The sequence below is a fragment of the Poecile atricapillus genome, chromosome 20 (genome assembly GCF_030490865.1).
Source record: "Poecile atricapillus isolate bPoeAtr1 chromosome 20, bPoeAtr1.hap1, whole genome shotgun sequence".
In the NCBI taxonomy this organism is placed as follows: domain Eukaryota; kingdom Metazoa; phylum Chordata; class Aves; order Passeriformes; family Paridae; genus Poecile; species Poecile atricapillus.
The window spans coordinates 2,211,053-2,235,387 of record NC_081268.1 but is presented as its reverse complement, the minus strand read 5'-3'; the positions used below and the strand labels follow the sequence as shown (position 1 = coordinate 2,235,387).

General features: G+C 42.1%; 2 protein-coding genes and 1 non-coding gene across 12 annotated transcripts in view; all 3 read right to left on the bottom strand.

Annotated features, from left to right (window-relative positions):
* The window catches only part of RC3H2 (ring finger and CCCH-type domains 2), a 30,968-nt gene extending 10,644 nt beyond the window's left edge, over positions 1-20,324 (bottom strand). For 3 of the 10 annotated variants that reach the window (XM_058854012.1, XM_058854019.1, XM_058854021.1), the window contains exons 1-20: positions 20,179-20,324; positions 12,777-13,073; positions 11,298-11,415; positions 10,622-10,855; positions 9,609-9,784; positions 9,306-9,506; positions 8,794-8,926; positions 8,431-8,549; positions 7,949-8,061; positions 7,058-7,366; positions 6,068-6,282; positions 4,701-5,128; positions 4,071-4,283; positions 2,861-3,016; positions 2,367-2,580; positions 2,122-2,206; positions 1,523-1,604; positions 1,242-1,376; positions 599-706; positions 58-187 (exon numbers count right to left, since the gene is read on the bottom strand). In XM_058854012.1, the coding sequence (XP_058709995.1) occupies positions 58-187; positions 599-706; positions 1,242-1,376; positions 1,523-1,604; positions 2,122-2,206; positions 2,367-2,580; positions 2,861-3,016; positions 4,071-4,283; positions 4,701-5,128; positions 6,068-6,282; positions 7,058-7,366; positions 7,949-8,061; positions 8,431-8,549; positions 8,794-8,926; positions 9,306-9,506; positions 9,609-9,784; positions 10,622-10,855; positions 11,298-11,415; positions 12,777-13,007 (3,400 nt within the window). In that variant the 5' untranslated portion in view covers positions 13,008-13,073; positions 20,179-20,324. Of the gene's footprint in view, positions 1-38; positions 188-598; positions 707-1,241; positions 1,377-1,522; positions 1,605-2,121; positions 2,207-2,366; positions 2,581-2,860; positions 3,017-4,070; positions 4,284-4,700; positions 5,129-6,067; positions 6,283-7,057; positions 7,367-7,948; positions 8,062-8,430; positions 8,550-8,793; positions 8,927-9,305; positions 9,507-9,608; positions 9,785-10,621; positions 10,856-11,297; positions 11,416-12,776; positions 13,074-20,178 lie in introns of all 10 variants that reach the window. The other 7 variants (XM_058854013.1, XM_058854022.1, XM_058854020.1 and 4 more) reach the window with 5 other exon arrangements.
* LOC131586804 (small nucleolar RNA SNORD90) lies at positions 9,015-9,128 on the bottom strand. The gene has a single exon (XR_009279236.1). It is a non-coding gene; the product is annotated as a small nucleolar RNA SNORD90 (small nucleolar RNA).
* A 480-nt stretch (positions 20,325-20,804) lies between the features above and the next one.
* On the bottom strand, positions 20,805-24,333 carry ZBTB6 (zinc finger and BTB domain containing 6). Its single transcript, XM_058853883.1, has one exon. The coding sequence runs from the start codon at positions 24,140-24,142 to the stop codon at positions 22,859-22,861; it is 1,284 nt and encodes a 427-aa protein (XP_058709866.1). The 5' UTR covers positions 24,143-24,333; the 3' UTR covers positions 20,805-22,858.
* Between the last annotated feature and the right edge of the window lie 2 nt (positions 24,334-24,335).

Below are 24,335 nucleotides of genomic sequence, written 5' to 3'. Positions count from 1 at the left end.
TAACACTGGCAGACACTGCTGTTTTGTCTAACACTCACAGAATCACAAGGTCTTCACCTAAACTTTGTCTCTTCTGTTCCATAGATTCTTTCTGGTGCTGCTTTAGCAGATGCCCATTCTCTACAGTTGTTCCATTGAGCAGCTGATCCTCTTGGGAGCTAATCCCTAGCTGTATGTCCAGAATCTCCTATAAGAGAAAAGGAGAAATGCCCATCAACTCTGTCCCTACCAGCTTTACGTTTTCCTATTAAGTTCCACTACATTATGCTAATGGAAATGGGAGTCTGGTCATAACACTCCTTAATTTGATGTCATACTATTGGAATGTCTACTTCATTTCACTAAAGGAAAAGCCAATTATTCAAAGTTGGCTGTGAATGACAAGAATAGTATGAACTGTGAGCTTTTGTTTTTAACTTCACTAGTATTAACTGCCAGGTATCTTAGTGAGAAGTACAAGACCCCAAGTGATAAGGGATATGCTGGATGTCATTATTAGGACTAAAACCAAAAAGCTTTGCTATCAACATACTAATCTATAAAGACTAATGAGAAAACCCAGTGACCTCTTCAGACACACACAGATTTTTGTACTCACTTCTATCTGTTCACCTTGCCCATCAGGTTCGTCTGTATCGAGGGCTGACAGCTCCAATTCAATGTCTCGGTCTGGCTTTGTGTCTGCACAGTCTTCAGGATAATCAGTCTAAAAAAGAATTAATATATTCTCTAAATATCAAGTTGTCTTTTCACTGGCTTCACACAACACTAGAGTATTAAAATGAAAACAGAAGATGCATTTCTAGCACACAACATTTCTACAATACAAGAGAGCTAGTCAGACAAAAATGAACTTCAGGAACAAACAAGGCTAAATTGAATCACAATAAAGTACTGAAACAGAGTGATAAAATGAATACTAAAGAAATTTGAGTCCATTGACAAAATGTTTAGATTTATAACACATACAAATAGACAAAAACTAATGATTGCATGAAAACGATTATCACATTCTTCCCACTTTGTAAATGCATGTTTGGAGCAGCAGCACAGCAGGTGCACCTGCCTTATCTCAGGGAAATAACTGAGTGCAACAACAGCGATTCAACTTGCACGGAATGTGCTATAAATATTTGTGAGTGTTAAAACCAAGTTTCAATTCTTAGTTAAAATTCATGTGCTTCTGTATATATATAAACACCCTCCAAGATTTGTTTCATCCCAATTACCCCTTTCTTTACCTCACCATTCCTCAAATCAATTTCCTTGCTTAAAAGGTTTAAGGTAAGACGACTGCCTTCATCTAGAGAATTCCACTTCTGCTGCATGGCGAGTGCATTTGCCTCTCTCTGAAGGAGTAAGGAGTTGCTTTTGGCCTATGGGAAGAAACAGTCAGTTACCAAACATTAAACCTCAACCATGTGCAGCCAGACAGCTACACTAAGAAAATTTATTTAAAAGCACTTAACTAAACAGTTTATTTTAAATTTAAAAACCCTCATGGTATAATAACTGGTCTTACCTGCTGTAATTCAATACTCAGTAGATCTCCAGTGCTGGAATGCTTTCTGTGACCAGACAAATCTGTGACTATGAACCTGTCCCTTTAAAAGAAAGAAGGCGAAACTGGAATTAAAAACAAGTTCTCTAAATCAAACGTTCCATAACTTCATTAGTCTATCAATGTTAGATTTTTGGACAGAAACTAGATGTGATTTAGACAATGTGTTCTTCATCTTCACTGTGGCTCAAAATACTTAAGGCATTGTATGAAGCAAACATCCTTATTTTACACATGGGTAAGGTATGGCAAGAAAATCTAAAACTGCTCAAGATTTTGACATGACAACTTGGCAGTACCTGACTGCAGTTCTTTGATAGGTCTCTCAAGGGATACACTGCTAGTAATTGTGCACTATTATCTGCATTAAGTATTAAAAACTACACAAGCTTTAACCTAGTTTTTTCCAAAGCTTTATGCTGGATAGGTAAAAAGTCTTTTACTTTAAAATTAAGAATGTCTATTAATAGAGATTGCAGATTCCCCACACACACTGAGAACTTTGAAGACCTGCAAGCTACAGAAGAAGCTGTGAGCAGAGCTTGGGAAGGAGTCCATACCGTTCTGCATAACGTGCTGAGGAGGCAGAATCTGAGCCATAGGCACTCCATCTTGAGTCTACAGCATTGACATAAGGGACATAATCTGCAAAAGAATTAAGATAGCATTCACTATCTTCTCTTCAGTGGGATATACACGTTCTTTAGCTCTTGGCATTTCATAGCTGTGGTAAGCACAAAGAGGATGAAATGCTCATGGTGTTTATAAATGATGAATTCTTATCACACAAAGCCTGAACTTGTACCTGATACACTGATGGGCTTAGTAGCACTTCCTTGGGAAGCAGTGGCCTGGATTGGATCTGTTGTGTGATAACCTGTGCGGGATGACCTGGAGATTGCACCCCACTTGGAGATGATGGGTCCATCACTAAATGGGATTATAGGATCTTCTTCCTTTGCCCTTCTCTGTGTTTCAAATAAATGCACTCTCCTTTTAACATCCCCACTGTCCAAATCCTACATATTCAGGAGACACAAGACACATGGACTCATTTGAGGTTATGCACATTCTTCAACTGGCCAGTAACTTTCTCATTATTGTTGCCTATTTACAAAACTGGGAAAGGATATTCCAAACAACTTCAAATGAGCAGAACTACTTCAAAATACTAATAATGGAAGCTATCACCTTATTTTTTATCATTTTTTTTTTAAAAAAGCTGGTTTAACCAAACAGAAGACACTTCAGCATGTAAGGATCATCACACTAATGAGAGAATATGCAGAAAACCCCTACCATTAACACGGCATTGGAATTGGCAATCACATCCTTGGGCTCTGAGTCGATAGCATTTATACAAGAGCCAATAGTGCCACAAGACCACGGTGAATAGTGAGAGAGATGGTCTTCCTCAAATTTAGTTCCACTCAAATCACTGACACTCTCTGAGAACTACAGAAAAGGGAATAAATAAGCAGTGAATAATAAAAACAGGGAATTTAGTTTTAAAATGAGAAGATAATTTAATTAAATAGCAGTAAATGTATCTCAAAGTCAATCAAGAAGTTCCAGCATATTCAAGACTTGACTTGGGGACAACATAAGCTGTTTTGTCAAATTTTAAACCAGTGCCCCTAGCAGCTGTCAGAGGGCAAACTTTGCCATACAAATAACTGCCTGGTCTGACAAGATGAGAGACTGGAATCTGTGTTAGAGTCCAGTTTCTATAGGCAAACATCTACAGTAACTTAACTGAGAGGAAGCCATGTATTTTCATTTAATGTATTAGCCAGAGGTAAACAGAAATACAACTTACAACCCTCTAACCGGGGTGAAAATGACTAAATCCTGATCCACCTCGAATGCATGCATAAGGCCCTTGAGGTACACCTACAAGATCTGATCTGAATAGACATTCTTAACATCTCAAATATCACCAGCAAAACTGTCAAACCACAGCTAAGTGTGCTTGGCACAGTGGTTTTCAAACTAGTTTCTTGGATGCATCTAATTCAGAGAGACATAATAAAATGTTTTAATGTTTTTTCCTTCAAAAGTGCACTATTGCTATTTCTTGAGTTCCTCTTCTTCTTTACTGGACTTAACACAGAAGTACACAATGTCCTACCAATGCCTTTTGCCACTTCTAAGGGAATTTATTCTTTGGGACTTGATAAGTACTTGAAGTTTGATTCAGGCTACTCATCAAATCAAAGCCATTTGGAGTATCAAAGGCAATGTACTTTTTAATGGAAAACACAACTGCTGTTCCCTACACAAAAACCTGGAGGTTCACAAAGCAGTTCAATAAAATTACATTTCATTTAGTGAGGCTGAATTGAATCATTTCACTTCTTGGCAGTCATGCTTAGCATCACCTTAATATCAAACTGAATTGCATCATTATTAGATATCACTTTCCTTTTGCTAGACGATTAATTTAATTTTATGAACAATAAATGGTAGGTAGAAAAATCTTTACTAGAAATATCAAATGGCATCTTACAGAAGCAGGAAGGGAAAATAAAGAGGTTCTCTGGCTTCCCACCTCTGTGCTGAAATCTACACTGAAGAGAGGAGAAGGTGGTGTTGGAGATGGTGTTGCCATAGGAAGGGTTGACGATACCAGAGGTGTTTTCTGTGTGTGGTACTGTGCCCATTGCTCTGGCTTCCGTCTCAGCTGCTCATCATAACCAGTCTTCAAATGACCACAAGGCTCCTAGAAAGAATAAATACAGGACTGGATAATCCCATCGCACTCTAATCAGAAGGCAAATACTTGCATGGGACACATTTGGATCCCCAAATTTCCTAAGGTGGTCTGTAACCCTCCACTGATACCACTTGAAGAATTTCACAAGATTTTGTAGGCCCATGTATGGCAACTCAGAGATGCAATTAATTCAAGCAACATATATGGGCATTAAAGAGGCAAAGGGGCTCTGGTCCTGATGCAGATTAGAGTGGTCTGTTTTGCAAGCCCATTTTAAGGTTAAAAACAAAACAAGAACTTTGTCCAAGTCACATGTCTCTATCACTGTAATAAACAGGTCTATGCTAATTATTTACCAACTTTCCCATAATGACCTTCAGAACCAGCTCTGCATAGAGCCTTCCCTTCCTGGCTCTCACTTACCCTTGGTAAAGGCACAGTCCTCTGCTCGTTTGGAGGTTGACAAGCCACAGAGTAATACCCATCCAGAGAGTTGTACCTCTCCCGTAATGATGGCTGATAGACAGATGAGTGCATCACATCCATGGGAGGTAAAGAATTGCTCCTAATAATATCATCTCGTGGGTACATCTGTGGGCGCCAGATGCGCCTGCTGTCATAAACTGGAGCGTACATTCCAGAGGGGACAGGAGGGACTGGTCCATACGGCTGCGGAGGAGGAGGCTGGTAGGGAGAATTCAGTCGATCTCGAGGGGGAAATGTACTGTAATGATCGGCATATGGCACGGAAGCAGGTGGGAGGGAGGATTCTGGAACGTTATTGGACCTCACAAAGCGAGGAACACAGGGAGCCACACCAGCTGGTACTGTTGGAGGTGCTGGATAATACCCTTAAAAATTGGAAAAAAGGCGTATTTAATACAACCACAAATGACCCAAAATTTTACACCTTCTAAAACTGTAAATAGCATTGATAAGTACCTTTAGAGAATGAAGAGTCCCACTTTACAAATCTCTACCATATTTCTGTTAAATATAATTTCATGTATGACAACCACATTTACAGATGTAGTGCTGGCCCTTCACCAACTGGACCCACTTTGGAAAATATTGCTCCTATGTACTGTGGTGTAACTATGGAACTGAAAACACTGGCTCTTCAGCAGTTCTTTATATAGGAAGTTAAAACAGTTCTCTCTAAAATAAAAATCGATGTTGCTAAAAAGTAAAAAGTCTATAAATAACCATTTCACATTTGACTTATTGTTCTTTCTTTTGAGAGGATTGCCTGAACACTTCTACCTTTTGAAAGCTTGTGAATAACTCAGTGCTATAAACCGCAATTGTTTGCCTGAATATAAACATGCACAGTGCAACCTAAAAAAGATAACTGGAACTTTCCAAAAACATTTGAGCAAGCACAAAGATGTGTAGGCCTCCCAGCAGAAGCATGCTATTCCTCTGAAATTCTGCCCATGGATGCCCTTATGCACAGGCCATGGCAAGAGCAAGCCTAAATAAAAACAATTAAATACTAACAAAGGAAAAAGTAGATGAAAGACCTTGAGGTTCAAGTTCTTCTGGAGGCCAAAGTATAAGCTTCATAACATACACAAAGGCAAGAACCACCAACACTGGGAGCAAACTGCATGTCCCTCACACACCCAGTAATTAACAAGATTAGTATTCCATTAAGTGAAGATTCAGCTGATATTTAATGAAAATAAAATAGCCATCAACAAAACAGACATAAAAGTTATCTCTCATAAAAGTTACTTTTCTAGAGAAAAGTTCAGAGCTATTTTTTAATCAATGCTCATCTCACTCACCTGTCTGTGGGTACTGAGGAACTTCATATGACAGCTGAGTCCTGGGATCTTGGAAATATTGAACATTATCAGAATGTGGAGGGTAGACAGGTACTCTGGGAACAAACGGGCTGGATTTTGGAGGCACAGAATTAACTTCTGTTCCAATATTAGGAGGACCAGCTGAGGTAGCTGCTGCCTGGCTTACAGGAGTCTTGGGTGGAGAACCAATTTTACTGAAAAGGATTACCAAGAAATCATTAAGCAGATCTTCACTTATTTCAGTCAGTCACCTCTTTGTGTATACTCCCACGTAACATGGAAATCTGGGCCTTGTCATTTCCTCTGGAATTTTGTTTTTCATACCCCATACTGATGTTTCATTTTAGACTTTTTTCTTAGGAGAACTCAAAAGTGGGCATAAATGTTTTGATACCCTTTGTAAATGTATTCTGGGAAAGACAAAGGCTTTCAAAAGCTGTTTAGAGACTCAGTGCTTCCTGCAGAATTATAGAAGAAATTTTAAGTGAAAACCCCAAAACTAGAAGGTTTCAAGGAAGTGCACACTCTGTGCATCCTTCTTGGTTTTAGGAAATGCCAAATTTTGAGTACAATTCATTGCATGCAATAACATCCTTGTATGTAATAACCCAACAGTATGTAATGCATATATAATTTATTTGTATGCCATAACTTTTTATGTAATAACCCAACAGTAACTAAGATACCAGGCTGAGAACAATTGAGTAACAGATAAAGGAAGAGCTTTACCATTTTGTCTACAATGCACAGCTAAACAATGGGTTCTGACACCCTGAACCCACAAGCTTTGTCTGACTGTATCTGCACTGCAGTGCAAGACCTTACACAGCTCTGCAACCACAGAGCACCAGCAATTACTGCAGGCCACGACCACATTCTCTGTTTGCCACCCACAGACTCCATTTATTATTTTAGATAATCTAAAAGCAGAATTCTGTTATATTGTCTTGATGTAAAGAAGTCACCTACTTTTCAGGAAGTGATTCTGTAGGGGACCCAGAAGCGTTCTGGCCATTGGCTCCAGTCTTCCCTCCCTTCTTGGTGTTCTCCAGAGCTCTCAGGGAGGTGTCTGCACAGCGGGGGATCAGCTGGGGAACCCCAGTTTCTAGATTAGCTATTCCATTAGTACTTGGCACCATCTTGCCCGTTGCCTCAGGGCTTCCTATGACAGAGATCACGTTTCCTGTTGTGGTTGAGACGGTGCTGTTTACGCCAACTTTATTTAGAAGGGGGAATGTTCTCACTGTTGCGCTGATTTTTTTGTTCCTCAAGCGATATCTACAAACAAACATGTGCAAACACAGAGAAGAAAAGATGGTATAAAAAGTGCTTATTGTGAAGTTTAATGGATTTGTAAAACTAGCAAAAAGAAGGGATTGAGAGGAACATGACACCAAAAAACTACAAACTTATTTTCCACAATTGGAACCCAAAATGATCTCTCCTCTTAGAAGACCCATTCTGCAGTTCTTTGAAAATGCATTTGGGTGAAAACAGCTTCAAGAATGCAGAGCTACATACTGTTTAAATACTCAGTTCACTCCTTAATCAATTAAAATGTAATTAACATTCTCTCTTGCAGGCAATATAACCAATCTCTGAAAGACACTGAGTTTAGACTCAGTTTCAGGAAAGAAAATTTTACCTTGTATGGGGTAAAATAAAAAAATAAAACTGGAATTAGTCTGCAGACATTGCTTTGCTGTATCATCAATTTCATATAAAGAATTGTCATGTTAAGAGTCACAAATCCCTCCAAATGAACAAATGTATGGAAGAAACTGTTTTCAAAAATCTCTGTAGATTGCTTAGATTTAAATTAAAAGGAGGACAAAAAAGGAAAAAGTCTTCCACACTCACTTTTCAAGCTCTTCCTGAGAATGAGCAAATGTACAATTTGTTCCTCTAGGACACCCCCCTTGCTGTCGAAGGTCTCGGCACATACTTGTTTTGTATTTGCTATTTGGTTGTGGCTAAAAAAGAACAACAAAAACCACAAGACATTCCTCTTACCATCTATCAGACATTCACATAACAGTAGGCTTAAAATACAGAAAATACAACCATGGTACGTTTTTACATTTTATATTTTTAATCAGAAAAACAAGGACGCTCCTTGTTTAGGGGCTAAATTGTCCTTGTATGGATTTCACTATGGCCAGCTCTTCTGCATTTCATATTCACAAACATTAGGTTCTCAAAATCTGAATGCAGTAAATAACAGTATCATCAATTATCCCATGGGAAAGGCCATAAGTATTTCAAATCAACAGTAATTTTTCAAAGTTGCATCTCTCAGTAAATATACATTAAGATATAATGCAATGATCAAGTCTGGTTACCTGTGGAGTTTCATGGCCTTTTCTACTGTAATTCTGAATGAAATCCACCAGCCCATGGACCACAGTCTTTACAGCGACCATTGCATTTTCCAGCTGCTCCCATGTTGGAGATGCTGCATCTAAAATTATGAAAAGCAGGATTTTCACCCTGTCAGTAATTCCAGTATCATAAATAAGAGGCATATCTTGCATTACTTTACAACACCAAGTACTGGCAGAGGACTCAGAGAGCCCTGAAGAAGAGTTTATTATGTTCATTAATTGGAATTTCAAAAGCAGGACTGGAGATTAGCATCTTAATAATTTACTTTGCTAGATATGAAGAATACCAAGAAAAGCTTAAAAAAAGCTTGATTTGCATACCTGGATTTGGATCTATGTTTGCCAGGAGTTCTAAATGAGGCCTCAGCCTGTTTAAGTTTGCAGGATCCCCCGTGCGCTGCAAGACAATTGTCAATTCTTGTACACTCTTAGCAAAAGATTCTGGAGATTGAAGCTGAAAATAAAGGGAGCATTAGTGTGCTGCATCTTACAACTGACAGTTACTAATCTTAAAAAGATATTCATGACATTGGTTTCTAAATGCAATATACAGTGTCTTCAGAAGGCATACAGAGAGAATCAGTGGAGAGAAATTTTATTTCTCAACTCAGAATCTGCCCTATGAAGCTTCATCATAAGACACCAAAAAGTTAATTAAAGTACTTCATATGATGAATATGCTACATCAAGGGAAAAAATTCAATCTAGTTTTAATTAATATTTGATAGGATTATGAACAAAAAGCTAATTCATTAAGTTCTTTGATTTTTATTGTAACGTTTAAGAGTCAAAACTAATCCTACAGAGATACTAAAATCATCCCTTTGACAAACCTTGTCAATAATGGATTGCATGTGTGATTTATGTGCCAGGTCTCCATAAAGAAGAGAAGACCACTGTTCTGGTGATATTCTAAGTCCTGCTTCCATGGCAATGTGAACAATTTGGGCATCATGCTCTCTCCGCAAAGCCTCGTAACTCCGGAACTCTTCTTTAAGTTGCATCAGAGAAGAATCTTCATCTCTTTTAGTGACCTAATAAATAGTAATAGTTAAACATTCCTTCTTTAACCAAAAATCTCCACATGCATCATAATAAACAGCAGCACAGCACAAACCACAATTGAGGTGTTTTACCTTAAAGCATGATGCTCTATACAGTAGCTGCACAACATGACCAATGCTCGTTTTAGAGGCCTGAGGAAATCTTGGTTCCAGCCTTTGCACAACAAAAAGTACCAGAACTTTTCTTGAGAGTGCAGAGCCATCTTCCAGTGCCAGTAATACAAGTTTCAGTGCCTCCTCTTGCATAGCTTTAACACACAAAAATGAAAGTTAAATATATTCCAGAAAACAGCAAGGCTACTGTATTTGAACAGATAAGCAGAAGCATCTAAATAATCTTGAATGTAATTCCTTACTGTTTTTTATTTTACTAAAAAAGAAGCTTTTAAAGAAAGTTGTTAGTTTAGAATACTTAGAACCACTCTAAGCGCAGCAAACTTAGAGCTAAGACTAACTTCCAGTAATAAATCATCAACAGTGCAGTTTTTATACTTTTCTCTACTGTGCAGTCTTATAGCCATTGTCCTTTTGGACACCTCATCTGTGACACACCATGAAACTATAAAATAAATATGGGAACAGTACTGGAATGCCATCAGTAGTTACCAGAATCAAGAGAGGACAACTTCTGTTTTAGAGAGAATTTTCTTGTTTCTGTGCTTGCTTTAGCTGCATTGTTAACTATGAGTTTCTATCAGAGATATGAATCATTATAAATTTCAAAAGTATGCACATCTGAGGTTAGGCTGATTGTATAGACAGCTATTCAATTCCAATCACAGGCAGCAGGACAGCCAGCCTGCTACACTCCATTACAAACTGTGCACAGCATGTGCTTACTGACTCCTCTTTGCCAGGATTTTTGAAATACTTCCTCCCAATTTCAAAGAACATTTAATGGAGTGGCAGAGGAGACAACCAAAAACTTTAAGCCAGAATATTCTACTATTTGGGGCTTTTTTTTGCCCCCCTTCTCCTTTCTTCCTCACAGAACATCTTCAACTGAACAGAAGAAATTCCAGAACACTTTTGTAAAGAAAAGGTACAGCTAAATATATTCGGATGCAGGTGTCCACGTCCCTCACCTGGTCCTAGAAACTGGCACCCTCGTGCCCTGACAGCAGCCCAGAGATTGGCAGAAAGCTGCTGAGGATTTTGGTGCTGCAGGATGAGTTCTGTGACAGTTCTCTCTCCCAGCGACCGAGCTGCCCTCATGGCTCTGACCCGACCCTCCTCCTCCACCAGCTGACAATTCACCAGTGTCACAAGCTTCCTCTGCATGGGACGGCTCAGTGCACTCTGATTCAAGCTTGCAACACCTTCAGAGAAAGGGAGGAAAAGCAGTGCTTCTCATCAAATTCATCCGAGTGAGACAAAAAAAACATCTGTTTAACAGTATATATCTTTCTCTAGGACTTGGATACCAGTCACTGGTACCTTCTCTTCTCTTAGGCAGCTCTGTGTGATTCTTTATCAAAAAGAACTTTAATTAAAATCTTAAACTGACATCAAAGCCATCCTTTGGGGAAAGTTCAGCTTTAGTACAAAGTTAGCCCCAAGGCAGTATTATTAAATAGAGTATTTTGTAAACTTAAAAAACCACAAACAAGTGTCACAAGTGTGAATAAGCTTTAAGAGACACAAGGCAATTTTAGTACAAAAATGAGAGTATTATCTCACTGACATTTACAATCAGTGCTGAAAACACAAAGCTGTTAAAAGCAAGCTACATCAAAATTCCACTGTTCAGCAGAGACTCACCTTTTCCTCCACTTAATGGCTTTAAGTAGAGTGCCAAATCCTCAACACATTTCTTTGCTACTTCATAATGTTTGTTCTCTCCTACATTACTCAACTTTACTGTCTGATGATCAGGTACCTAAAAAAATGCAAGGGGGAGGAAGGGGGAGAAGAATTATGTACACCTGGCTGACCTCCCCGATGGTACCCACACCACCATTAATTACATAACACTGCAGATGTGCACTGCTCTGAGAGCAGGGAAACACAGGACCCACCCAGGGCAAGTATATGGCACAAGGAACAACAAAAAGGGCCCAAGATGAGGATTAGGGTGATGAAAGATGGTTTTTGTTATTACTCAACACTTTAAAAACAGACGTAGCATAGAAAACAATAACCAACGTCTAGAAGATGAAGAACACAAGATCTGAGGAGGTGATCAGTATACCAGATCGGCATGATTTACTGCTGACACATAAAGGAAGCTATAGGACAAAATGAACTACTGAGACTATAATAAAGCAAAGCTAAAAAATTATTTAAGCATCATTTGGGCATGCTGAAATCTCCCAAGAGAAGCAGGAAACTTAACTTGGTGGAAAAAAACTTGGAGTAACAAGGTCAGATAAGGAAAACGGAGGGAATGCTAGTCATAATAAATTGTTTTAAATACATTGCAAGAAGTTAGGAAACCATGAAAATAAATGCTGTAAGATCAAGACAGTGACCTGACACATAAAAAAAAAAATGAAAGGAACACGTGAACTTGAGAAACAAAACTACTCTGACAGTGTCATTACCAATAGCTGTGTCAAGGCATGTGACAGGACATTAAAAAGCGAAGCAAATAACATCTTACAGCCTCCACCAAGGTGTTAGAGAGAGAGTAACATGAAAAAGCACATGAATCAGCATAAGGAGAACAGACTTATTTAGTCTCCATAAAGTGCAGTACTGATTATATAATCACTGTTTTGCCACTGCTACGAGACAGCGCAGGGAACATTCCTGGCCTGATTAGCCAGTGTCTGCAAACGCAACTGAAAAGCCATCATCAGGCATATTTGAAAAAAAAAAATTGTACACACACACTTCTGGAACTTGGTTAAACAGACACTTCCAAACATGTGACATTTAGGAATGAGATTTCTCAAAAGGCTAAGATGAACGAGTGCAGTCTGCAGGTTCACTCATTCTACTGACAGTTGGGACGGATAATTGTCTGTTTCCCAACGGGGATTTTTCTCCAGTCACAGTTCAAGAGCCTTTTAAAATCAGAATTCAGGCTACAATTAGAACACATTTTCATTTTATGAGAAATGGCCCTGAAATGGTGCAGTTGCTTGTAGAGTATGTATGGACTCCTAGAGAGTCCACAGTTAAGCCTCACCATTTATTTGGGCTAAAATGAGGAAGAAAGAGCAGCACACATACGGCAGCTGGCACACAGAAGGCAACAACACAAAGTGGCAAAACAAAGAGCTGCTTCAAGCATACCTGGGCTCCAACCAGCTGGAGGAGTGCAAAGTTCACAGGAAGCACATCGATGTCTGTGTTGATGGCAGTCTGGTCAAAAGGACATGCCTTGCGATGGAGCTTGTTCAGGCAGGTCTTGCACACGGTGTGAGAGCAACCTAAGCTGATGGGTTTGTGCACATTCTCATCAAATTCATTGTAGCAGATTGGGCAGGACAGAAATTCTGTCCACTGAGCTGCCTGCACAGGCATTGTGGAAGCTGGACACTTGTTTTGCAGGCTAGCAGACCATTATTTCACTGTACTATGTTTTGGCAGCTGTAAGTGAATAACAGAGTATTTAAAACATGCTTTCTGGCAATTTAAAATAATTTTTAATTAAAAAAACAGACCACAATTTCAATATTACAAAGAATAAAACCAAATTTTTATGCTGAAGTAGTCAAAACCCCCAACTCTGTGTTAGTTTAACAACTGTACCAAAAAAGGCTTATGAACTAAATTAATGCAGACTACCATAAGTTTAACTTACAATAAATGGCATTAATTTTTTTTTTGGGGGGGTATGTTTTCAAATGTTATTTTCATTTGAAATTAAGTAGAACACCTTCCTTCTGCAGCTCTTATTCAGACACCAAGCTAAACCGAGCTTTGCTTTTTTAAAAACACATTTTCTCTTTCTGTAAAATACAAATCAACTAACAAATATCAAGAGCCGTAAGGAAACACTAAAATATGAGAGACAAGTTTGTAGTTTTATGATTCTCCTGTTACTTCCGCCATTTCTTGCAAGAACTGGAGCACTCAGGGGGAGAAATTGCTGTGTGCAATTTTGCTTTTCATGTCTCTACCTTACGTCATATAACTACGTCCATGAACTCACAGCAAGAAAATCTTTGATGTATGTAAAATCCAGGTATTTAGGACAAAACCTGTGATAAGGCAAGCAATAACTTCTGATGGCTTCCTTGTCTCTTGAAACATCTCGTGCAGCAGTACAAGTAAATTGTTTACATAAATGTATTTCAAAGAAAATATGGCTTTATGAGGATTGGTTTTGGATCTTATATAAGTCACATTCCTGAAAAAGGTAGCAGGTCTAAGAAGTTCATCAAAAGCGTTCTCATCCACGCTTTCGTCATCACAATTTACATTGAGAGCTCCACCCCGGAGGGAACAGCCCCACCCTGGGCTGTGTTGTGCCTCCGTGTTGGCTCTCTAGGCAACCAACAGACCAGTTGGGTCACTTCAAGGCTAAGAACAAGCTTGTTACAAATGCAAATACACAAATGTTTTAATCATATGTTTAGCATTCTATTTTTTTACTCTGATGATAGAAAAAAGGTGATTGCTCTGAGGAAGCTGAGATCTTCCCTCTGTGTTCAAATTCAGAAACTCCTTACTGCAGTTTCATTGTTGGCTGTGCTATGGTTTAATTAATGCTAAAGTACCATTACAGACCATTGAAAGAATTACTAGAAGACCAAATAGACTCTTATCTGTGAATGTATTTTATGTTAATTATGACCATCTGTTTAGAAATCCTATTTAGTACTATGAACATTCAGTGCCCTTTAAGTAACAGGATACTTGTACAAGCTGTCCTTATCCAAGCGAGCTTTTCAATATTATGCAGCAATTTTTGCCTCAAATGAATTCCCATAGTAAAACACACCAAACTGGAAGTTGAACCTCTCAAAACCAAACTGCTGAGGTTACACTTCCAACATAAGGCAGAAAATTCCCATGTATTGGACAAACAGACTTTCCTCTGGCTTCTATGAAAGCACAATCAAAGCTCTAGCATGGATGAACAAAACCAGCCATCTTTACCATGCTATTGCTACACATGTCTTTTAACCAAGGAAATTTAAAAACAAAACAAATAAGAATAAAGCCAAACACTGACCCAACAGGCCTAGAAAGATTTTTGATTCCTTTGTTAAGAATCCCACCATTTCCTTTAGCACATCTGCTCCCCTTCTGAAACAGCTGGACAGAGATGCACAGAACTGCAATGTCTGTAAATACTTTCCTTAAAGCTTCTTGCAGCACTACCAGAAACATTAAGATATCAACATCACTGCTGACCTAGGGCTGATAGTGCTTTTTCACCTCTCTGACTGCAAGACACAGGTAACAGCACAAACCAGACCACTCTGGGAAGTATGTGACTGTCATGACCCACATGGGGAAAAGTTTAAGAGGCTGGTACACAGAGAGCTCAACTGCTGGTATGTCACTAACGAGCTCCTAATAAACAGTCCCTATGTCCACACTGCTCATTAATTATCTCAGATGCGGGGATCTCTGCTGAGACAATACCCTCATTTGGTTTCCACAGGTGCTTCAGAGACTTGCAAGAAACCACCTCTCTGTTTATGAGCTTTTAAAATACAGTTGTTTTCCTGACCAGCATGGAAATGAACACAACAGATTCTTCAAGTGTGCACCACCGATTTTTAAAGATCTATCTCTGGGTGTTTAATCATCCCAAATGACAGATTCTACTAAGCATGTGTTGACCTTCAGATTTTTTGACAGGAAAAAAAATCTAATTAAGCCAGCAAACAGCTGGGAAAAGCTCTTGACTCCCTAAACTTCAGGCAGCCATACCGGGAGGAATCTCCATACTTTATTGAGCCTGCCAGCTCTCCTGCCACTCTTGCACCCCAGTGTGTAGCAAAACAGTCTCAAATCTCCTAATTACCATGTCAACTCCTACAAAAAGCATAAGCCAAATGTTTAATAGATTCTTGCTTCTTGTCAGAAACAATGTATTTCAGGGATGTCCTCTGGAAGAACATATTGCCCCTGCGCTCTAAACTGAGCAAACACAAGGAGGAGAGCAAAATAAAAAAAAAGGTAAACTAGAACTCCTTTGGATTCTGTTTTTAACAGGCAGTACCCTCCACTAGAACAACTACTCTTGGCCTGATCATTCTGGCAGATGTGTTACCTATCTCTACACTACACAGGGCTCCTCTTCCCTGTCAAAGTAGAAGCACCCTGCAAAAAAAATCCCAAAGAAATGGTTGACACAGAAACTAGCCAAACATTCAAGGAAGCAGTCTGCACATCACAGCAGCTCCTCCTTAAAAGATCATTACACAGTGAAGTTATAATAAGTTTTGTAGTACTACTACCAGAAGCAATACTTCAGATGAGAAACGTACAAGCCTAAGTTCAGAAATTACATAATAATAAAAACCAGTACAGCTGAGTAATTTTGTGTTTTTAAAACGCTCGTATTTTCCTGTTCCAGTAATGGCTGCAATGAATCAGAGTGACAATGACAACAATGATAACTGACTGATTTTCTCATTTTAGACCAAAATATCTGATGAAATTGCAAGGTGGGGTGGAAAAGGAAATAGTTAAAGCCTCAAAACCTTCCTCAAACAGCTGTACCACTTACAAATGATGGAAGTTGTAAGATTTATGTGCCCTTCATAATCTTATTTTAAATTTTAGCTACCTAATCCCAAGCCATTCTCTGAAACTACTCTAAATCATTATGCTTACTCAATAACCTCTGGACATGATAAATATAATTAAACTCTGATTTCCTGAACTAACCAAGCTTAGATGATCATGCTGTTCTGTTAGGCTGTTGCCAAAATGCAGACAGGCAAGTTTCACCCCTTAGCAAAGAAAGGGTTGAAGGCTTAACTCAGTTCCTCCACAGTGTAAGCTCTGCTCGGCTCAGGCTGACTCCTTCAGGTCTCTTGTGGGCCATGAGCAAAGACAAATAAGCAGAGCTTGGGTGAGAATGAGACATAGAATAATTCTGTCAGTGCTGAACAAAGGGAAGTCTTCTCTACAGATGAATGAAATGCTTGCAAAACTTGTGAAATTATACGGGATTTTCACAACTGAGGTTCAATTACAATCCTACTGTGGATTTAAGCCTAAATCTTAGAATTCAATTGATTTTTAATCACTAAATTAGAGTCCTTGATATTGACTTGCTCTTAATGTTGACTGCAGAGATCACAGTATTTCCTTTGCTTTTTTAAAGTGATCTCCATTAAAGTTTTTCATTTATGCAGATTAATGGTTGGTTTGCCCTACAAGGAGGCAGCTTTTTCAAGCTTTCCTTCCTAAGTTATGTAGCTCCTGAAAGCATCCTGACTGGGTCAAAAACTTACATATCACATAATATAATTATCAGTATTAATGTGTTCCCTGGAAAGGCGAGAATCTTTTATTAATTTCTCTTCAACAGCCACCATCCATAGATCTAAAAAACTGGCTTCATTAAAGGCTTAGGGAAGGGCATCCCCGTAACAGCTTTGCATCATTTAGCAATGATGGCTTGAAATTAAAATAAATCCTCTTTACTGAGCAGACTTGCTTATTTCTACACTCCATAATATCTGTCACATGCAAATCTCTTTACATCATGTGAAAATTCTATATATGTAAAGTCTTTAATGACCATTAAATATAGTATTTCAACACAATTCCTTCACTGAACAGTAATGCTGTTCATGTTGCGAGTATCTGCAGTTCAATTCAAGTTCCAGAAAAGTCACCAATAGAAATCCTGGAGACATAAGAATCAGAGAGAATCTCAAGTGGGAAGGCACATTGTATCCAACTCTGTTTCTTGCAGAGTATCTGGCACTACACCATGTGTCCAGGAGCACTGTCCACACATTCCTGGAGCTTTGGCAGACTTGGTGCCACAACCACTTCCCTGGAGAGGTTGTTCCAGTGCCTAGCCATGCTCTGGGGGAAGAGCCTTTTACCGATGTCCAACCTGAACTTCCCTGATAGCTTCACTCCATTTCTGTGTCCTAAACATAGACCTGAACATTTACATGTACCCAGACTGCGTTTTGCCAAAACACCTACGAGATTCTCTTGTTAACTGGTTAAAAAGCCAAAGCTTGAATCACCTCTGCCTCCTTAAATCAAGTGGCTGAAGAGTAATTCCTATCAACAGGGGTACAATATAAATTTCCACCCAGTGACTATCAAAGTTCACTCAATTCAGGGTTAACTCCCCCCAAACCAACACCAGTGTATCCTCAGCAGTTCACACCTGCTCCTTCCTGTTCAACCCTTGCCACCACAAATCATGTTAGTAGATTTTAAAAGTCTCCTAAATACTTATGTAATGCCACCGTGGGTTTTCCTTTGTTTCGTAGGTGTCCCTGAAAGCAGAGCCTGTCCTTGCCATCAGCTTGATACCAACGCAGCTTCTGTAACAGTATTGACTTTTCAGGACCAACTGAAGGGCAAATAAATGAATTTTTTTTTGTCACTCAAATCACTTTAACTCTCTCTGAATGCAGAGAAAGAGAATCCATTTCTAAGCAGATCTACTTTGACACAGTTACTCCATGAAGAGATACAGTGTAGAACTCCTAACTTTTTGGTAATATTTTCCCTGAATAAGGACTCACATGTATGGTTTAGTTCTCCAGGCTTTTTTTTTTTTTACATGACCTCCATGTTTAAACTATAATTTTTTTAGATGAGAAATTCTGTATTTTATTATTTTTATAAACAATTTTAATGAAATACCAATTCTATTCTGAGATGTAGGCAAGAAAACAGAGAGCTCCATAGAAGCTGGAAAGCCTTTCTAAAGGTTGTACAGAATGACTTAAGACGCCTGTGGACATAAAATTTTTTCCTTTCCTTAGGGCTGTCCAGTGAGCAAGGAGAGACCCTGTACATTCATCCCATTAGGGGTATATAAAATATCACCAAATGAAATGCAACATGCTCCTAACAAGTGCTATCAGCTATTAACATCTGGATATTGTAAATATTTTATCTATTTTAAAGCAACAAATCCTTAGGTAAATGAGATCAACACTCAAGACCAGGAGTTCACTTTGGGATACCTAATGCACTGATACTAAAATTTGTTAGAATTTAGTATTTTTGAGAGAAATGGCCATAACCTCAAACAAAACAGAAATACAAGTTAATAAAAACACCTTTTCTTGGGGCAAGTTTTGCTTACAATGCAGGAACAAGAAAAAGTTCACTAAAAAGGCATGAAGATCTTGGGAAAGTGATTCACTACAAAAATTAAGACTTCCGTGTTTCATGGACTAATACCAGCAACAGATGCTTCAATTTCTAGTATTTCCACAGATGTTTAGGATAGACCAAAGGTCAAAGAATAGCATATTGATTCAGAAGATTTACAGCTGTACTGGTTGCTTCTCATTTGAAATTAGATTTTTGTCTGCCATAACTGCAAATTTACACCCTCGTAATCCAAAGAACTGTTTTAAATTTTAGTTTCATTACTATGATGCAGCTATAATGACCATGAGAGAACAGCCACAAGAGAAGCTACAGGAACTACAATTAAACCCAAACAAAATTCTAAGTTTGCATGGAAATGAAGCAGGCATAGATCAGAAATTCTCCTGGATGCCTATCTAATATCTGTCATTATTTTCTCTCGTTACGGATCCATGCCATTCCCCTCCGAACCCTGCATGAACTGAACACTCATCACTCTCCCACCACCCTGCTGCCCTTCCTGTGCTTTGTGCTGACTCCTGCACTTAACTGGAAATCCTCCGTGCACCTCGAGCATCAGCAGAACCGGGACACGCTTTTCCTGCTCAGTTGTGTTTTTTTTGTTTACGACACTTAAAACATGACACGGTGGGTGCAGTCCTAGGGCCTGGCTCCCACCACGACTCTCCTCCACCATTACCCTAAGGCACAGCTCCATGAGCATTACAGCCTAGGAATATTCATGGCTCCGGTGCGATTCTCCCCGTGCCGGGAGGCACCTCAGCGCGGCCTGCCCGGTGCCGCGGCTCCCCAAGGGGCTGCCGGGGAGGGGACCGGGAGCTCCTGCCTCCGTTCGCCGGTGCCGGGAACGCCGGGCGGCCCCGCGAGTGCCCCCGCAGCTTCGCCCCGTCCGCAGGCCGCTGTCAGCCGCACCCGAGCCCGGCCCCGCTCCCGCACCAGGCCCGGCTGCCGCTCCAGGGCCCGGGCCCAGCTCCCGTTCCTGGGCCCGGCTCCCGCACCCGGGCCCAGCCCGGCTCCAGCTCCTGAGCCGGGCCCTGGCTTCCCGTTCCTGAGCCCGGCCCTGGCTTCCCGCTCCCGCACCCGCTGCCCGGCCCTGCTCCCGCCGTCATTTCGGAGCCGCCACCAAATGGCTGCCCGGGTCCCCGGGCCGGCCCCGCGGCCTGGCGGGGCCCGCCGGGCGCCGACACCCCTGCGGTCCCCGACGGGCCGCACTAAACGGGCTCAGCCCGACGCCGCTCCCGCCCGGCTCCCGCAGCGCCGGGAGGGAGAGGAAGGACCGGGGTGGGTGATGGGGGCTGATGGGGGGGGGGGGGGAAGGGGGGGCGGGCGGGGCCCCGGCGGGTCAGCGCGTCCCCCGCGGCGCCCGCCCCCGCCCAGCCCGATTCGACCCGTACGGTGCGGTCCGTACCTGCTGGGCGGGGGCGGCGGCCGGAGCGCGGTCGGGCGGTGCCGGCCTCACGCGCCATGGGGCGGGCGCGCGGCCCGGCGGAGGCAGCGGCGGGAGCCCCGGCGGCGCCGCCTCATCGCGCTGACAGCGGCACCGCCGCCACGCCCCGCGACGCCGCTCTCGCGAGACCCGCGCGCCGCCCGACGCACGTGACCGCGCGGAGGGCGGGCGGGCGGGAGGGAGTTACCATAGAGACGGAGGTGCGGATGCGCCGCCGCACGGGCCGCGCCACCTGGGGGAAGCGGGGGCCATCGAGACGGCGTGACAGAGCGGCGGCCGGCGCCGACAGCGCCCCCTTGTGGGGCGCCTCAGCCACGGCCGCCTCAGCGGTTCCTCCGTGCGCAGTTCGCTTCTAGCGTCGATTATTTATTGTCGTTTTAAGTTTTAATCGGTTACTTTCGCCGCTACTATCGATTATTTACTGTCGTTCTGAATTGCAATTGATGACTTTATTATTGCTGGCGCTGAGGAGGAAGAGGGCATTTGAGGCGCGCTCTGGCCCACGTCGGTTGTCCCGGAGCCGCCTCAGGCCGGCGGGGCCCGGTGGGGTGTGGGGAGCGCTCGCGCTGCTGCCCCACCACGGCAGCCCCCGGAGCAACAGCCGGGAGCTACAAGCGCTTCTCGGGTCACGCAGTGATAACACAGCCTTAGCCAAGGTCACGGCGGTGCAGAGACTCCTGAGGGGGAAGAATTCATGGCACAAGAGGGTCAGACAGACCCCTCTGAAGGACAGAAAAACGCGTTACTAAATGACCGCCACTGAAACACCGTGTTTTGTTTACAACATCTTGTTTACTCAACACAGCAAGCCAAAATACTAACTGTTAAGGTATGCACAGAATTTTTAACTGTGATCAGAAAAAAGTAGATGTATTTCTGACGCAACGCCTTGTTTGCATTTCATTTATTTTGTTATGACAGGACATGGTTACATGTATGGACAGGGGAAAGGAAAAACCTCTAATGTGAACATGTGCACAAGACCAGGGTTTGTTCACAAAGCTTACTGAGACATTGCAGCCACTGGACAGAACATGCTGGTGGCCTGTCACACAACACAACTCCCTCTCATGTTTACATGCACGACCAAAATAACTCGGAATCTGCTCCCACAGAAGATACAGATCAACAGATCAGTCTGTTTCCCCTCTGGCACACAGGGAAGTGCTCATGAGGGAAATACCCACACATACACCTGACCGTGCCTGTAACAAGTAGTAACAGGAAAGCGCATGGTAGACATTGTACACAGCCAACCCCTCACGTAGCTGATCAATAAAACCCCAAATGGGCTGGTGCACTTATAGACACAGGGAAGGAAAGCAAACTGACATAAAAACTATTGTCTTAGATTTTAGAGCCAGCCAGATTCTGAAGCATTTGGGCCAGACTTCTGGACTCAGAGCAAGAACTTGGAACAGCACTTTTGAAACTTGAAGGAAAGAGTGATACAGACAGGAGTAAGAACTACTGCTTTTTGCTAGTTGTAAGTACCATTATCTCATATAAACAACTGAAATCATTCTTTATTCATATCATGTTAAGTGGAAGAAACATGTACCAGCCAAAGATAGACTGCATCACAGGGTGCTCGATGCTCATGATGAAACTAAAATGACCTTTGACAAAGCACAAACACAGTCCTGCAAACACACATCATTACTGTGTTACTGAGTCACAGAATCAGGGTATGAGACCTCTATGTCTAAGCCATTGCTAGTCAGACAGAAATGCCTGCTTTTCAAAATTAGCATTGAAACTGTGATTACCCAACAGCACACAGCTGAATTTCACACAAGTACATATAGCTAAGATCAGTAAAAAAATGAAGGCAAATGTTATGATGCAACAAACAGGACTAAACTTACCAAATACAGGTGCAAAACATTGGTATGACAGAAAAAAACCCCACCATTAGAAGAAAGAAGTTTATAAAAATTCAGAACTTGATAAAACTAAAAGCAAGTCCTTTTCATAGGACTATCCAGTTACAAATAAACTGCAAGGCAATACTGTTTGTTTCTTTCTCTTTTATGAATTCTCTATTTGCAAGAGACAACTTGAAAGGTTCCTTGATTAGTTTTTGTTTGTTGTGTGTCCTTATATGTCACAGACTTGAGTATGAAAACACACCTTCTTTCTGTTGGAAGATCTAGCAAATTTTGGGCAAGGAAGGAGATGATTTCACCATGAATGATCCAGGAACTGGATGGGAACAACTGACTTGCTGAATAAATACAAACACTCCCTTCCCTCAGCCGTTGTCACCAACACCATGGCTCAGGCTTCAGCTTATTGCAGTTATCAGTAATAGTCTGAAAGTCAGCAGTGCCTGCCCTTGAAACAAGGAATATAAAACATCATTGGGGGACCAGGATATGCTCAGTATAATAGAAGATAAGCATGAAATAAATTCCCGTATTTTGCAGTTTACTTTCAGCTAGGAAACAGCTTTTTTCACTGACAGCAATAGCAACCTTAACAGAGCAGGCAGGTTTCCTGCTCCAAGGCCTTGGTCTTGGATCACCAGCCACCTGTTTGTGCTTCTCTCCCTTAGATGGGGATCTGGAACTGGAATTGCATCTAGAATTTCACTAGCCAGGAGCTTTTTGTGGAGTCTGACTCCACAATTCCCCAGCTATCAATCATAGTCTATTTTAACTTTCGTAATGGTGTTCAGGTTTGGCTTTTCGCTGCTGCTCCTCCCATGAACAGAAGTCAAATGCTTTTTAAGAGCAGACTTGTGTTTAAAGTCCATGTCGCAGCAGTGGCACTTGTAGGGCCTGTCCCCGCTGTGGATGTTGAGGTGATCCTGGAGCGTGCTCTTGGCTGTGAAGGTCTTCAAGCACACCATGCACTGGAAGGGCCGGATCCCCATGTGCCCCCGGATGTGCCTGTTGAGATTCTTTTTTTGTGTAAATGTTTTGCCACATTGCAAACACAGGAAGAGTTTGTGCATTTTCAGATGTCTGAGATAGTTCTCGAGGTGCAGAAAGCCCCTCGGACACTTTGGACACTGGTGTCGCCATGAGCTGCCAGAATCCTCCATGCTCTGGAACCCATTCACCCCACTAGAAGTTCCTTCTGGATTGTCACCGACAAAAGCCTGAAAGTGATTTCCTGACATTTCTGTATTCCTGCTTTCAACTGTAGAGTTTATCAAGGAGTGCTGAGTTTCTGGGAAATATAAATTTGTTTTAGAGGAAGTGCAAGGCTGAGGAAAATGATCATTTTCTACATTTGCCACACTCATGGAATCCATTCTGAAGATACAGATTTCATCATCCTTATATCCAATTTCCACTGTTGATATTTCTGGAGATTTTGTATCATTCCTTTCTGACATCAAGCTCTCTGCTGCAGGGTGTGGGCCATCCCCATCCTCCTGTTTCACGGGGTATTCTTCGTTCTCTGGGCTGTCTTCAGAGATCTCGATTATTTCACAATCTTTTTCTAAAACCTCATCCCCGCTCCTTAGTTCAGCATCCGAGGAGTGGCACCCCTCAGCAGCCTGGGTACCGCTCTCCATGGAAGCGTCGATCTCCAAGTACTTGGACAAAGCCTCGGTGCACTTCTCCACGATGTGAACCATCTGCAGGTAACTCGCGGCCGTCAGGTACTTCAGCAGCTCCTTCTTCTTGACTTCCAGCGCGCCCGTGTAGCAGGACAGCAGCAGCTTCCTGCCCACCTCGGCGCTCTGCAGGATGGTGATCCGCACCTGCCTGGACTGGTTGAGCAGGAACTGATCCCGCATGAAGGTGGAGCAGGCGGCGAAGATCACCTTGTGTCCCTGGAACTCGGTGTCGTTGATGTAGATGGACACGTCGCAGAAGAGGTTCTGCTGCCGCAGGAGGTTCATTTTTTGCAGCACGGCATCGCCCTGCTGCTCGAACTGGAAGTGCAGCACCTCCGAGTCCGCCGCCATGGCGGGACCCGCGGGCACCGCCGGAGCGTCTCGCCGGGCGCAGCCCACCCCCGCCGCCGGCAGGACCCGCTGTCCCGGGGCTCCCGGGCCGCCCGCCGCAAACCGCGATCCCGCTCCGCCCCGCTCCCCGGCCGCTCCCGCAGCCGGTGCCGCTCCGCCGCCGCTGCCGCAGCGCCCCGGAACCGCTTCCCCG

Excerpts from the sequence above, each read along its gene's own strand:
- ZBTB6 (XM_058853883.1), bottom strand. The coding sequence starts at position 24,142 with ATGGCGGCGGACTCGGAGGTGCTGCACTTCCAGTTCGAGCAGCAGGGC.